The sequence below is a fragment of the Pimephales promelas genome, chromosome 4 (assembly GCF_988280905.1).
Source record: "Pimephales promelas chromosome 4, fPimPro1.hap1.1, whole genome shotgun sequence".
NCBI classification, from domain to species: domain Eukaryota; kingdom Metazoa; phylum Chordata; class Actinopteri; order Cypriniformes; family Leuciscidae; genus Pimephales; species Pimephales promelas.
The window spans coordinates 8,307,901-8,323,579 of record NC_142772.1 but is presented as its reverse complement, the minus strand read 5'-3'; the positions used below and the strand labels follow the sequence as shown (position 1 = coordinate 8,323,579).

At 33.6% G+C, this 15,679-nt stretch overlaps 1 protein-coding gene across 4 annotated transcripts; it reads left to right on the top strand.

Moving 5' to 3' along the window:
- Nucleotides 1-541: 541 nt before the first annotated feature.
- Nucleotides 542-13,909, top strand: ccdc15 (coiled-coil domain containing 15). 4 transcript variants are annotated; one of them, XM_089129906.1, is made up of 10 exons: nt 542-1,000; nt 2,832-2,936; nt 3,915-4,088; nt 4,394-4,510; nt 4,600-4,776; nt 5,904-6,008; nt 7,351-7,454; nt 8,748-8,942; nt 10,551-10,699; nt 13,662-13,909. In XM_089129906.1, the coding sequence occupies exons 1-10, from the start codon at nt 803-805 to the stop codon at nt 13,778-13,780; spliced, it is 1,443 nt and encodes a 480-aa protein (XP_088986032.1). In that variant the 5' UTR covers nt 542-802; the 3' UTR covers nt 13,781-13,909. The 4 variants fall into 4 exon arrangements, with proteins under 4 accessions (XP_088986032.1, XP_088986033.1, XP_088986030.1 ...); XM_089129904.1 differs by having other exon boundaries at nt 544-1,000; nt 2,832-2,981; XM_089129905.1 differs by having other exon boundaries at nt 545-1,000; nt 2,832-2,981; nt 3,915-4,082.
- The last annotated feature ends 1,770 nt before the right edge of the window (nt 13,910-15,679 follow it).

Here is a 15,679-nt window from a genome sequence, read left to right as displayed (position 1 = left end):
TAAAATGATAAAATTACCATTTTCTTTATATACATTAAAAAAAATAAAACGTTACATCTGTGCAGTGAGGTTGTAAATAAATAAACACACATAGGCCTACATACATAATACATGCATATATATAGCCTTCATACATAAATAGTCTACATACATAGCCTACATAGATACATACATACAGCATACATTGCCCATATACATAGCCTACATACATACAGTACATAATAATTGCATATTTACATACACTCTGTTTTAAATTCGTACACAATATAGCCTACATTATATTTATTTAGAAAAAAAATCAATGCTATGAAATTCGGTGTAAAACCTACTATATTTAATTTTAGTTTCCGCTAATTCGGTTAGATCTAGAGAAAAGGTAGTATAACTGCGTGGAACTGATACGAGCTGGTAGTCTGTTTCCCATCGAACGTACATTTAAGAACACATCGGGCGTGACCAAATCGCTACAGCTTTTGATAGGCGTTACTTTTGACAAATAAAATCATACCTTTACAAAACTGTGGCCAATAGCATCATAAATGGGCGTGTCTTAAGCTGTTGTGATTCTGTTAGCGTCATTGACAACGGAGCTTTAATTCTGTCAGTTACAGGAGTATAAAATAAATACTAACGATATTTGCATGAGGACGGTAACAACATTATATCGCTGTCCTTTAAAGAAGCACGAAGGATCAATGTTGTGCTTGCTAATAAGGTCAGAACATCAGTGACTTCAGAAGCCATTACATGCTAGTTATACTCATTCATATCTAGTACGTTACCAGAAAAAAATTATGCGAAAATGAATCAAGCAAGAACAGCTAAAGAAAGGATTTGCTCTTCGATAACGCAAAAGAATGTATTAAAAGAAAATAAAAGGATAACGAATGGAATCAGAAGAAAGGCCAAAGGTGTGAGAGTGTTGGCCGAGAGGAACCCGGCTGTGGCGCCAGTGGGTGTTTGGGTGGAGAGTGGAGATGAGTGTCAGGAACATCCCGCGGTAAGAATTTACTCCGATACTCCGATATAGTTTATTAGTTAGAAACGGACTTCATTGACGGACAGTACATGTGTGTGTCTGTCGCGCTTATTATAGTCTGTCCCACATTCTACTGGCCTGTAAAACGCGTCAAGAAACACTCCCACATTTTTCTTCCTTTAATTTATTTGGAAAATTAATAACAGTTACTGTTAACTAATTACAAACCAAAATCTAGGCCCAAACTAGCTGCCACTGAGTTGCATCTACAAACCCCTGTTACTTTCCACATTACCAGGGTTATTATATAATAATAATATTATTATATTATATAACTAAAATTTCAATAAAATAAAATATTTAAAAAAAAAAAAACTTTTTCAGCTGATTGCCAAAGACAGCATTTCGAATTTTCATTTAAGTACTTAAATAACTAAAACCGAAACAAAAATTAAAGGAGTTGTTCACTTTAAAAAAAAAAAAACTTTTGCTGATAATTTATGCACCCTCATGTCATCCAAGATGTCCATGTCTTTCTTTCTTCAGTCGAAAAGAAATTAAGGTTTTGGATGAAAGCATTCCAGGAATTTCTCCATATAATGGACTTCAATGGGAACCAAACGGTTCAAGGTCCAAATGAGAGTTTCAGCGCAGCTTCGAAGGGCTTTAAACGATTCCAGACGATGAATAAGGGTCTTATCAAGTGAAACGATCGCTCATTTAAAAAAAAAAAGTTTAAGTTTTATAAGCTCAAATGGTCGCCTTGCTCTGTTCTGTGATGAGCGTTTGTGACTCTCCTGTTCAAAGTCGTTCATCAAAATGAACAAATCTTTTTTCGAGTCATGACTCAAAGGGTCCTAGATAAGACCCCTATTCATCGTCTGGTGTCGTTTAAAGCCCTTTGAAGCTGCACTGAAACTCTCATTTGGACTTTGAACCGTTTGGTTCCCAATGAAGTCTATTAAATGGAGAAAATCCTGGAATGTTTTCATCAAAAACCTTAATTTCTTTTCGAATGAAGGAAGAAATTCATGGATATCTTGGATGATATGGGGGTGAGTAAATTATCAGCAAAAGTTGTTTTTAAAAAAAAAAGTGAACTACTCCTTTAATACAACTATAGACTTTTTTTTTAGACGCCCGCCCAAACCATATATATGAAGGGTAAAGAAGGGTAAAACTGACCTGTCTCACGACGGTCTAAACCCAGCTCACGTTCCCTATTAGTGGGTGAACAATCCAACGTTTGATGAATTCTGCTTCACAATGATAGGAAGAGCCGACATCAAAGGATCAATATATATGCATGTGTATATATATATATATATATATATATATATATATTTAAAAAAAAACCAAATAACTGTTATTTATTATAAAAAAAATTTAAATGCCAAAACCACAACAAAGTAACTAAAAGTAATATTAAAATGTAAAATTATAAACTTATATATATATATATATATATATATATATATATATATATATAATTACTGTTACTTAGGCAATTATACATGTACTTATTTATACATTTTGTTCATTTTTATTATTAATGTGAATTTATTTTTAATTATTTAATTCATTTATAATGTGATTTTTAATCAAATAATATATTATTTATTATTTTAAGCTGTTTTTAGATGCATCCCAAATTTGCATAAAAGGGTTGCAAAACTTGCAAACACCAAATAAATGGGATCATGAAATCATGAGATCATCAAATTGCCTCTTGGGGTTAAAGAAAAGAAAAGAAAATACTTTAGGGCCCTATTTTGTACCTTATTTGTAGAAAGTGTCTTTTACTATAGCCAGACAGTCATGTCATTTAAATCTCACCCTGTGTGTGGGGCAGGTCCGGGCTTTGCTTACGGAAGAGCTTCTGGAGGAGACCCGACGAGAGAAAGAGGAGAGTCTGCGCCGGTTTCAGGATGCAGTTCGTAAACGTGTTTCACAGCAGGTCCATCTGCGCAAGCAACAGCAGCTACTGAAATCATATGAGACAGTAAGAAATGTCTGTTACTGAGCAACAAAGGCACTTTTTTCACCTGAGTAATAAGCAATAAAGACACAAATCCTGTGCTCTTTGGAAATAGAACCATGTTAAACTATAGCATAAACTTAACACTTTTGTTTAAACGTTTGGTTCAGAGGTCTCTTATGCTTACTTAAGCTGCATTTATTCGATTAAACATAGTAAAAACATTAATAGTGAAATATTTTTGCTATTCTTCAAAAGTTTTCTGTTTTAAAATGTAACTTATTCCTGTGCCAGCAAAGCTGAATTTTCAACAGGATCATTACTTCAGTCTTCAGTGTCACATGATCCTTCATAAATCATTATAATATACTGTTTTGATGCTTGTTGATGATTTGATCAAATTGATTTAATTAAAACATATTTTTTGTTCAATTTAATGCATCTTTACGGAATAAAAGTATCATTTTACTATTAATATACACTAAATTATATTATGTATTAGTACATTTTCAGTTTTCATTTTAGTTGATGTTGTAATTTTGTTGCGCCTTTGTCATTTTATTGAAAATATTTTTTTATTTAGCTTTAATTTATACTTTACACTAAATTTAGTACTTCAACTTTGGTAAGTTGCCAAGACAACCAGTTTTGCATCTAATTTTAATATTCTATTTCAGCTTTACTTTTCTTTATCAAAAAACAATTTCTAATAATTTTACTTAGTTAACAATATTATAAAACAACTTACTGACAACAACATTTCTAACAGTTGTAAACATGGTATAAAAAGTAGCTAGTTTTAAACGCATCAAATGTTTGTGAAAATTGCCTTTTGTATTTTATTGTCACCAACAACCATAAGCTTATCTGAATAACTGTGTGGAAAATCATGACACCTTATTCTAAGAAATGCTCAAATAGTCATTTGTGTGAACTTTTCTTCTTCTTTTTTTTCAGGTTGAATGTGAGGACAAAGTATTGCAACAAACCAGCCATCGCCTTACACCTCAAACCAATGTATTCCCTTCCTGGACACATGGGGAGCGAGTTATCTGCAGTCCCAGCTCTCGCTTGGTCAGTGCTCAGGGGACAGAGGCCATTTCTTCCAGTCAGCACACACATCATGTACGGGTATTTACAGGCAGAATCTGATTTCACCAAGTGGAACACCTTTGTTGATCCTGGAGCAACGTTCCAATTAACCAATCAGATTTGAGGGACAAGTTTAGGATTACAACCAGGGTTAAGTCCCTATAATTTCCTTCAGATTTTAGGAAGAACTTAAGGATTAGGGCTAGGGATAGGGTGAGGACTAAATTTTTTGTAATGTTGTTCCATGATCATCAAAATAAGTCCATCCAGGAACTATCTGGATCATTTTGCTTGTATGCTTTTGTCAGAATCTAGATGTTAATGTATAATGGGACTATTTCCAGGTCAGTAAAGTCAGGAAGCAGGTGAGACACAGACTTGCTGCTCGTCAAATAGTGCAAGATGGAGATGAACTATCACAGCTACCTGGTGGGAGATGGAAAATATCCCCAGCTAGAAATGTGAGTCATGCATGATGCATTCAGGGTCATTTCTGAGACCTGAACGTTCAGTGTTGTTGTATTAATATCTTCACATTTGTTATATGCAGAAACCCGAATCACATACTTTGAGTGATCAGAAGGATTATACTGAAGGTTCGAATGATGGAGGAGAGGAAAACGAGCAGGATGTTGACTCGGAAGATGAGATGCTGTTGGGGCAACATGATCAACCTCTTCATTTGCATCACCACAGAAGCAAGGCTGTAACTTTTCAGAACGATAGGGTGAGAAGATCTTGTTTGGCCTTAAATTTAGTCCCAGATGGCACACCTACGTTAATACGTAAAAAGTCCTGCTTATCAGTCCGCTGAAAAGCAAGGCTTTCCTGACAAATGTCTGTGCTGCCACGTTGAAGTAAGTGCTTCTGAGGGAAAAACTATTTTTTTTTTTGTGTAAGTTTGTTAGGTTTGTGGCATAGGATCTTAGAAAGACATGGAGAGTAAACAAGGTGTCCTTGAAAACCACATTATATCCTGTGTTGTTTGTGCACTATGTTGATTAAATAAGTGTTAAATGGTCAAAAGTTTATTTTTAATTTTTATTTTACACACACGTCTTTAGTGTTTTCTATATCACAGATTTTAGATGCTACAGATGCCAAGTATGATGAGGTATTGATGTATTCATGTATAAATTCCCAATTTATACTGTAAAAAATATGTATATTACAAATGAAATATATATAGTAAAATTCTGAGTTTCTGTTCTGCTACAATATCAAGTATTTTTCTTCTCTCTAAAGTATTTTATTCTTAGAGGGCTGTCAAAGTCAACGTAAGATACGAATAAAATACATTTAACATTTTTTTTTAACATTCATATTCTCCAGATTTGATAATATTATTATTTAATTTAGCTTTTAACTATCATTGTGATCATTTTACACAAACAAAACACAGGTTTGTGGAGAAAAAGTAATTGACTTTAATCAATGACAGTATAAAACCAAATTATTTTGTTTTCGGGTCTTTGTAATATCACACATAGTATTCTCCTCACATTGTATAAATGTGTTTTAATACATGAGAATATATAAGTGCTTTATGTTTTAGACAAAACACTTTTGCATCTTGAATCTTTTGAATCAGCTACCAGTGTGTTGCATATTTAATCATGATTATAGTATAATTTTTATTTTCACCTTTCCTTAAACATCATATAAAAACTGATTGGTGTTTTTTTTAATACATATACCTTAGATTGCCCCTTTCTGTTTTTAAGTGGACGCTTTAGAATAAATATGTACTTTCTGAATATGTATTGTTCAAGCTGTCTTACATCAAATGGCCTTTTATTACATTTTCAACACAATATGTTATTATTTCATGTATATATTTTGATGTCTCTGTAGGTCTATGGTCCAGATCCCACGGCTTCCCACACAGGCTTTACTACTGAATACAGAGCGTCCCAAGTGCTTTGGCCTCATGAGAATCAGGAGGAGCTAAAGAGGCAGGTGAGGAATCACACTTTATTTTGAATAAGGTCTCCCCTTTTGGCTCTTTTTATTAGGGAAATCAGTGTAGATTTTCATAAACATGGCAATGAAACTGAATGTCTGATTGTAAGCATATTACACTGAAAAATAGAGATAATTCAAATGCATTCTACAGTTCAAAAGTGTGTCAGTATTTATTTATTTTTTTTACGTTGATTATGCAGACCAAGGCTGCATTTTTTTTTTTATTTTTTTGTCCTAAAATACAGTAAATAACTGTAACTTGTCAAATATTATTACAATTTAACCCTAAAACTGTATTCTGGACAAATGTGGGCAAAATAGTTTTGATTTATTTTTTAAAAAAATACTTCCCTTGATCTGAGCGGTACAAGACTTGCCTACTTTTCCTAAGTTTGCCTCCTGAACACACACAATTTTTTTGACTCAATTTTACAATGTTAAGTGGGTGAAAAAAAAACACCTTAATCTTGTATTTGGGTCAAAAATGGGCACCCATAGAAATGAATGGGGAAAACTGTAATTTAGCATTCTAAAATAAGCCAAAATAAGACACCAAGTGACAGCAAAATCACTTCATCTTAAGGTTTTAGCTCTAAGAACTTATTGGAATAATATTTTAATGTAGTTAAAAAAATAAAACTACATAATAATTAATTTACATAGAATTAATTTACATAGAAAATATGGTACTTTTTGAAGTAAATATATTCAAAAATACCCCCAAAATAAAAAAAACCACCATAAATGGATAGACAAAACTTTATCGAAGACAGTGATATAACATTTATAATAAATAAAAATTAGGATCACACCTGAGTCCTCTGTGCTCACATTTGTCCACAATTACAGGATTAAGGGCTATAAAGTGAATACGGTTTGATGGTTAAAATAACTTTTTTATTACGTTAATATAGTTTATCAGCCATTACTCCAGTCTTTAGAGCCACATGATCCTTCAGAAATCATTCTAATATGCTTATTTTCTGCTCAAGAAACGTTTCTTATGATTATCAATGTTGAAAACAGATGTGCTGTCTAATATTTTGGTGAAAACGGATAATATATATATATTTTTTTCTTCAGGATTCTCTAATGAATAGAAAGTTCAAAAGATGAGCGTTTTATAAATGATATTGAATATTGAATAAATGTCTTATAATGCCACTTTTGATCAATTGAATGCATCCTTGCTGAATAACAGTAATACTTCTTAAAAAAAACTAAACAAATACCAACTCTAACTGTAGTGTATTTAGCGTTTAGTCTCGATTTAGGTGGAGTCTGTTTTTACCCAAAACAATGTTGTCTTCAACAAGTGCTAACTGTAATGTTTCAGAGGCAGTCTCAGTTCCTCATGTATCGACGTCACTTCATGGATACTGAGCGAGAGCAAGTGAAGGAGCATCAAAGGCACAGGAAACATCTTAAGAGAACTGCAAGGTCGAACCTCACCACATGTTCACAAGACTTTTTTCTACAACAGCGCTACATTTTCATAAATTCACTGCTACTAAAAAGGTTGTCTATTTTCATTCCTTTCCACGTGATGGTTGCTCACTTCTCTTTTGGTTTCTGTAAGAAAAAATTGAGGACGTTAAAGATCTCTATTAAAAAGTTTACTGCAGCATAGCAGTGATAAAGTACACAAAGCACCTTGGGTTATACAGGCTCGAACATTTTATACTGTTTCTACACTAGTCTTCCCTTGCACCATGCAAACAAGGTTTCGTTTTAAATTTAAATTGATAAAGTGATAACCTTCCGTACCCACATCACAGATGTTAGTAAAGGTGTGATCACTAAAGGGGTCCTGTGATAGGATTATACTCAGAAAGACATTTGTCTTAATGATTGGTAATCACAGTCACTTTGTCACAGGATAGTTCTTGATGTCCTGCTGCCGCTTCCATGCAATAACTGATTAAATACTATTCCGGTGGTACTATTGTCATATTACTGAGACCAGAGCAAAATGTCTCTGATAACAAAGTCATTTTGGGGTAGCCTGGTTAAAACCAGACCATTCTCAGTTTGTAACTCAAATCTAAATTTGCCGGAAATTGTCTGGGTTTTCCCAGGCTAATTTTGGGGATGAGTTCTTTCGTAAATGTATTTTGGATTGTAATCTGGGACAGACTTATTGCTTACATTTCTCTCCTGTAGTCAGGCTATGAGAAATAGTTTACATGAATGATTAGTTAATGTAAAATAGTAATAATACTGAATTTAAACTAAGACTGTGAGCAGGGTTGCCATGTCTTTGGGACAGAGACCAATGTAAAAAGACATGACTTGATATTCTAAAAGGTCACTCCCATTACTCATTACAAATGCAGTGATTTAAAATTTTCTTGTAACCATTATGCCGTTTCCTTTTGATTCCCAAAAAAAAAAAAACACATAAATTGTCAAAATGTAGTTTTCTATTGATGATATAGAATTTAGGTTGAAGTAAATATATTCTAACAAATGTATATGTATGTGCACATATGAAAATATTTAGGACAATTAATTTAAAGATGATTTTTAGATGTAATTTTTCATTAGAATTTATATTTAAAAAAAAAAAAATCATTTTAGAAACCCGTCCCTACGCTTTACTGCATGTATTGCGCTATTGAAGCGAGTAACCACACATTTTCTTTTCATTAAGTTGTCCAAGAACACAAAAGACTTCATGTTGCGCTCTTATACTTTCTTTTATAAACCCAGAGAAATCTTTGCTGTGTGTAGGATTAAGAATGAAAAAGAACAACTCAGGAAAGCTGAAGAGAAGAAGATGGAAAGGCAGCGACAGCTGGAGGAAGAAAGAAAAGACATGGCTGAGAGGGAGTATTTGATTTTGGAGCGATTGAGGCTTGATGAGGAGGAGGCAGCAGAGAAGGTAGAGAGACGAGAAAGAACAAAGGGGATCAAAGAAAGCAAACGGTACATACTGCCAATAAATGTTCATTATTAGCATAAAAACACTACTGATCAAAAGTTTGGGGTCAATAAGATTTTTTGAAAATCGTCCCCTTGGAATTATAAGGTTCTATCTGACATTTTTGTCAAAATTGAGTTATTTACATATTCTTATTCTTTGACAATTTATTTACATTATGTGATTTGTTTTGTACATTTAGGGTCCCTGTTATTTTTATGTTTGAAAGAAACTTGTTCCCCATACACATTTTCCTATATGGAATGCAAAAACTTTGAAGCTCAATATCTCAAAACTGTTCAGAACGCAGATAGAACCTTATAATTCCAAGGGGACGAAATGTTGACCAAGGCTTCATTTATTTGATCAAACACTACTTTATATTGTGAAATATTATTCATTTAACATAACTGTTTTCTCTTTTAATATATTTTCAAATGAAATTTATTCCTCTTTTGGCAAATCAGAATTTTTAGCAGCCATTATTCCAGTCTTCAGTGTCACATGATCCTTCAGAAATCATTTAAATGCTGATTTGCTGCTCAAGCAACGTAATGTTTCTATGCAAAGCTGCGAATTTAACTTATACGCAAAATTGGAATGTCGCATAAAACATTTGCGATATAAAGCAGTGTCTCCATCCCATGTTTTCAAAATTGTCACTTCCTGGGAAATTGGCTCAAAATAACTGTAATAAAAATGGAAATAGCTGCAACCTGATTTTTTTTCCCTCCATCATAAATGACTTACTCAGATCGTGCAGATGAAATACAATAAATGCTGTCATTCATCTTGCGTTTGGATGCCTGATGTTTGGGAATGCATGCAATCATGTGATTATGGTCATTATGCCAAATCATTTTGATGAAAGGCATTTGTTCAGGCATTTTAGAATAACTAAAACAACATTTGAGATGCTGTGCAATATAACTGGTCCGTTGTTTAGTCCAGTCATCCAATCACATCTTTTATTCATGTGAGCCAATTGGGTGGTGGTGGTGACGCAGTGGATAAGACACATACCTTTTGGCGTGAGAGACCCGGGTTCGAATCCACTGCGAGACACCAATGTGTCCCTGAGCAAGACACTTAACCCCTAGTATAGCAATTGTAAGTCGCTTTGGATAAAAGCGTCAGCTAAATGAATAAATGTAAATGTTCAGGAAGAGTCACATGATTTGTGTTTGTTTTGTTATTTATTCTGTAAATGTGTTTCCATCATAGTTTATGCACGTCTTCATCACTCAATTAAGCGCATACATTTTTTGTGCACATTTTTAGTATTGATGTGCATCTTAGCATTTCCATCTGGCGTTTATTTTTTTATGTAATATCCCAAAATTGATGATGAATAGATGAATAGAAAGTTCAAATGAATAGTTTATTTTTTTAAATAGAAATCTTTTGTTTTATACATTATAAATGTCTTTACTGTAACTTTTTATATGCATCATTGCTGAATAAAAGTGCTTGCTTTAAAAAAATTAAAAACCTTAATGACCCAAACCATCATAACCATGCACCATAACATATATTGTTTCACATTTAAAAGATCAGAATGGTGTTTAATAACATGTAAAGAGCTGTCATGGCATGTGATGATTCTGTGACAGGTACATTGAGGCAATGCAGGCTCTGCTGAAGGAGAAACTGAAGAAGGACAAAGTACAGCTGCCTCCTCTGTGTTCCTGTGGAGACACTTTCTGGGACAGCCGTCCTGACACTTGCGCCAACAACTGTGTCTTCTACAACAATCCAAAAGGTAAACTGCTCACTCTGTATCCGTTTCATTTCATATTGTAGATTAAGTGTATAACACCTCGCTGCTTAGGGTGACCACCCGTCCCGTGTAGCGCGTGCGCGCACAGCGTTAGAAGCCCAATTCATGCGTCCCGCAAATTGAGACCGTGTCACGCATAATCAATGCTTGCTCAAAAAAAAAAAAAAGAAAAAAAAAGTCGGTCAGTCTATATCCTTGAGACCCAGGCAGCCAAACCTTGTGCCTGAACTCGTTCACATTCATGAACTCATTCATATTGTGGGTGAACTGAACGTATTGTTTTACTGCCTGTCCTGATTAACGTGTGAACTCGTTCATTCTGGTGTCTGTGAACGCACGCTCTCTCAGTTTAACTTTGTTCAATGGGGTGCTAGATTTCTATAGAGCCTTCCAGGCGAAAGCCCGGCTAAAACTCAACGTAAACAGGGCTTAATATGTAGCGAAAAAAACACCCAATCTGGCAACACAAGCCACCAGTGTCGCACCGCGGCCGCCGTCGACAAAGGCGTCATATGATAATTTAAACGGATTTTATAACGAGGTCGGTGAAGATGGGAAAAATCTTACATTTCTGTGCAAACTTTGAACTGAACTAGTTCATTTTAAAATGTGTGAACTAAACTTTGAACTAGTTCAGAAAGTGAGAACTTCCCCAAGACTGGTTGCCACTCCCACGTGACCTGCTGAGGTTGATGTCAACTTTTCATTGTTGTCATGACAGCACACCTTGTCGTTCCGTGAACCTCTGGAGTTGTGAGTTTAGACTTTTTTTTTAAACTTTTTTAAAAACTGTTCCTGTGGTGTTGAGGAACTATAATTACTGTTAATCCTATAATTTTATATTTTTATTTATTTAAAGTGAATTAATTGTAATGAAAAATAAATAAAATTAAATAGCTAAAGTAAATCGTAAGTGGAAGTGCATCTGTCAATTCATTGAATGTTCAAAATATTCATTTTATTTAGAAAAAAAAATACACATTGGTTGGCCTATTCATGAGCATATATCAGCAATTACACATGTTTAGGGAATAGGGCATTATTAATGTATGTGCTAAGGTATGTGCTTTTTTTTTTTTGAACAATTATTCATGTACAAACAGTACGGCAATAGTAACAATTCTAGATAGGGGTAAACCACTATCAGAGTCTGCCCGTGGGATGGGGGCACCGCCGCGCCAAGCAGTGTCCCACATTGTCCCTCAGAAACATACCCCTTGTCCCCACTTGGGCTTATTAGCAGGTGGTCACCCTATCGCTGCTCCTTATATGAAAATGATTTGTGTTGTGTATTGAGTTTTTGCTTTAAACAAACAAGTGACAAGAAAAATTGTTAGCTGCTTGGTTCCTATATCTGTGTTGTTGTGTAGGATCATGTGTGGGATAGCCCCGCCCACAGTGAAACATAATTCGTCCAAAATCCTGCTTCCTCATAACTGTAGAATAAAATTCAGGAGTGTTCTGATTGGTTGGGATTGTGTTGCTGGAAAGGAAACCTTGACGCATCGTGCCTGGTTAGAAAATGGTTTTACTCATAGTACCGTGACTTGACGGACGGTGCTTGTCATAACTGTAGATATTTTTACATTATTACAGACAGTGTGAAGTTTAATCATGGATTTAGTTCATCATAGGAACAGCCTTTTTTATAGCTAGATGAAAACAAGTTTTAAATACCCGAATGAAAAAGAAACTACAATTTGGCATGCTTTTTAAACGGGTACTTACAGTTATAGAACTAAATGGAATGTATTTAGACACTTAATACGCTATTTACAATTAAGTGATAATGTATTATAGTTTGAATTTATATTTAAATACATTTAAATGTACTTATGAGTGTGTGTTTTTTTTTACCCACTTTAGGTACATCTACATAACCTCATAATTGTTTTTATCATCTTTGAAATATGGTTAAAGTGTACTGCCAAATATAATGACAAGCATTGATAGTAAACTATATACTTTAATGACATTTTTATTGAAACTTATTTGTCATGCATTTAAGTATATTTGTAAAAAAAATTGTAATGATGAAGTTGCAATTTAGTACCTATTACAGTTTTTAAAATTGCTTACACACTAAAAGTGGTACTTGAGGCCCACTCAGTAAAACCATTCAATTATGCAGCAAATCTTCACACACAAAAACTGCAAGCACATTATTTGCTTTACACTCAGTTTTTATTTGTAAAGCAAACCTTTTGCAAAATGCTAAACACAGTTATCTGCATTAGACACATTAATAGACGCACGCTGTTCAAAATTAACAGCTCTTGTGTTTAATTTAGAAAACGTACACCCAGTGATTTATAAAAACACACACACACACACACACATATATATATATATATATATATATATATATATATATATATATATATATATATATATATATATATATATATATAACAAAACTTGTTGTTTTGAGAAAGTAATGTATTTTCACCCCCTTTTATTTCTGTTTATAGTGTAAATATACCTAATTTGATCACTTAGAAATCAAAACTCAATGGCCCTCATTTATCAAAAGTGCGTACACCAAATTTCCAGCGTACACCCAAAACCACGGTGACTTTGAGATTTATCAATATGGACGTTGGCGTATGGCATGCTCAAATCCTGCACCAGCTCAGGAGGTGGTGTGACGCAGCTACGCACGTTTTGAGCGATCATGTCACTTGATAAGACCCTTATTCATCGTCTGGAATCGTTTAAAGCCCCTTTGAGCAGTTTGCACTGAAACTGTCTTTTAGACCTTGAACCGTTTGGTTACCAGTAAAGTGCGTTAAACTTACTTTAAAAAGTTTAATTTTACATTAAATAAACTATAAACATGGCATTGAATATTGAGAATATTGACGAATTGCTTTGTTCCTCATTTGTAAGTCTCTTTGGATAAAAGCGTCTACTAAATGCATAAATGTGATGTCTTTTTTTGCAGCATATGCTCAGGCTCTGCAGTCTGTCTTGCTTAGCTGTGATCTGAAGGAAGGAGGTCTTGGACAGTATTCGTCCACCTGGAAGGCATCCTCTATGGAAGTCCATTCTCAAAGAAAGTGATTGTATGAACGTGTTTTAAGATTAGACAGCCATAACTGTTATTTTGTATTAACTTAATGAGTACATGGTGTGAAATTTTTACATTGTACTCATGTATGGTTTTAAATAAACTGACATACCTCAACTTGAGCAATATTTTTATTGTTTTAGTAAACCTTAATGAACTGAGAAATTCAATTGTTTGATTGTTTGTGTCACAGGTTGGTTTTATTAGAGCGCCTAAATGCAGTGCTTGAATTGAAGCCCATAAGGCATTAGGGACCTCCCATACAAAGTAAAAATTTTCATTTTTATATATTTTTATTTTAGTAGGGATAAAAGACAAATCTGATTAAATTCATGCAGTTAGAATACGGTAAATTCTGTGAAATAATTATTTATAATGTGACTGAAGTCTGTTTCATGTCTCTTTAAAATGTAAACGCCCCTACATCTAAGACCGCTAAGGGTGAAGGCTCCGGTGAAGCTAACTTTAGTGAAAAAATGGAGAATAATAAACCTTCACTTGACTTTTCTCTCTCTGTCTTTCTACTGTATTTATCCAATCTGTGTATTCCTTCTATTCCTTACCTGCATAAATTGGAAACATGCACTCATCATTACTTTCACTGTCACTATTTTTAACAATTTATAATTATTGAAAAGTCATCAAAACTAATTAGGGTGTGAACTTAATAAAAAAAACGTACATTTATCGAAAATAAATGAGTCAAAATATATTTTTTTATAAAGTAGACCTATGTGAAACTCACTTGCAAAATCACCACCAGGTGACACAAAGGGACAGAGAGCACCATTGATCAAGAGTTGTGAGTTGTGACATTTTCACGTGTAACTGTAAATAAAGTAATGAAATAAATTAAACGGATAATTGAAGGTCCTTTTTTACTTATAAATGAAATGATTATTGTTCCTGTGCCACAGCTGAATCTGACAGTCAAATCATCCAATGAGTTTAGAAGCCATCTGATTATTGTAAATATTTTTGAGACATTTCAATGTATTTTGAAGTCACATGCTTTTTGTGGGTCTTCCAGTGCCTTATGACAAGACAAGTCACTTTTATTTCTAGAGCGCTATATACAGGTTGAGTTAAAACAGCTGATAAACAGGAAAAGCAGAGTCAAATATGGAAACTCAACTATGGAGATTCTGCTGTAACAGCTTTAAAAGACAATAGTGTCATCATTATTTAGCTCAAATTTTACTTATATGTAGAAAATTTATATATTTTTTCTTTCCTGGTCAACACAAAAGCCAGTTCTCTGGTACATAGTTATAAATAAATATATTATATATTTTTTTTTATTATAAATCTTTTTGTTATATTGCCATATATATTGTATGTGACATATATTCAACCATTATGCAAATACAATTCCTGAATACTCTTTAGTATCTGGTTGAGAAGTCAGTAAGTGAATAGCAGTCACATTTTTTTCTGTCTATGTCTATGGAAATAAGAAGTATTCATTTCCATTCCATAACGCATCATCCTCATTTCTAGTAGTTTTGATACATACAATCTTGGGTTTATGTATTTTGTATTGTCAGTGCAACCTATGCTCAAGATTTGTGCAGGATAAGCAACATATGTTTGGAATAAACACTGTAATATTAAAATTATTTTTTTATAGATAGGCCTACATTTGATACCTAAATCTGAGTGGATGAGTAAAACAGGAACTAGGGATCTATTGTTCTTTGTTTTGATAAAGTATTAAATGTGTCATATCATATTACTGTTGCCTAAATAAATCTGAGTGGATGAGTAAAACAGGAACTAAGGATCTATTGTACTTTATGTGTCATATCACATTAATGTTGCACATTACAACACATTACTAAATAAATCAAAAAGAAAGAAAGCAGGACCATGCCCAATTAATTTTTTTTTTT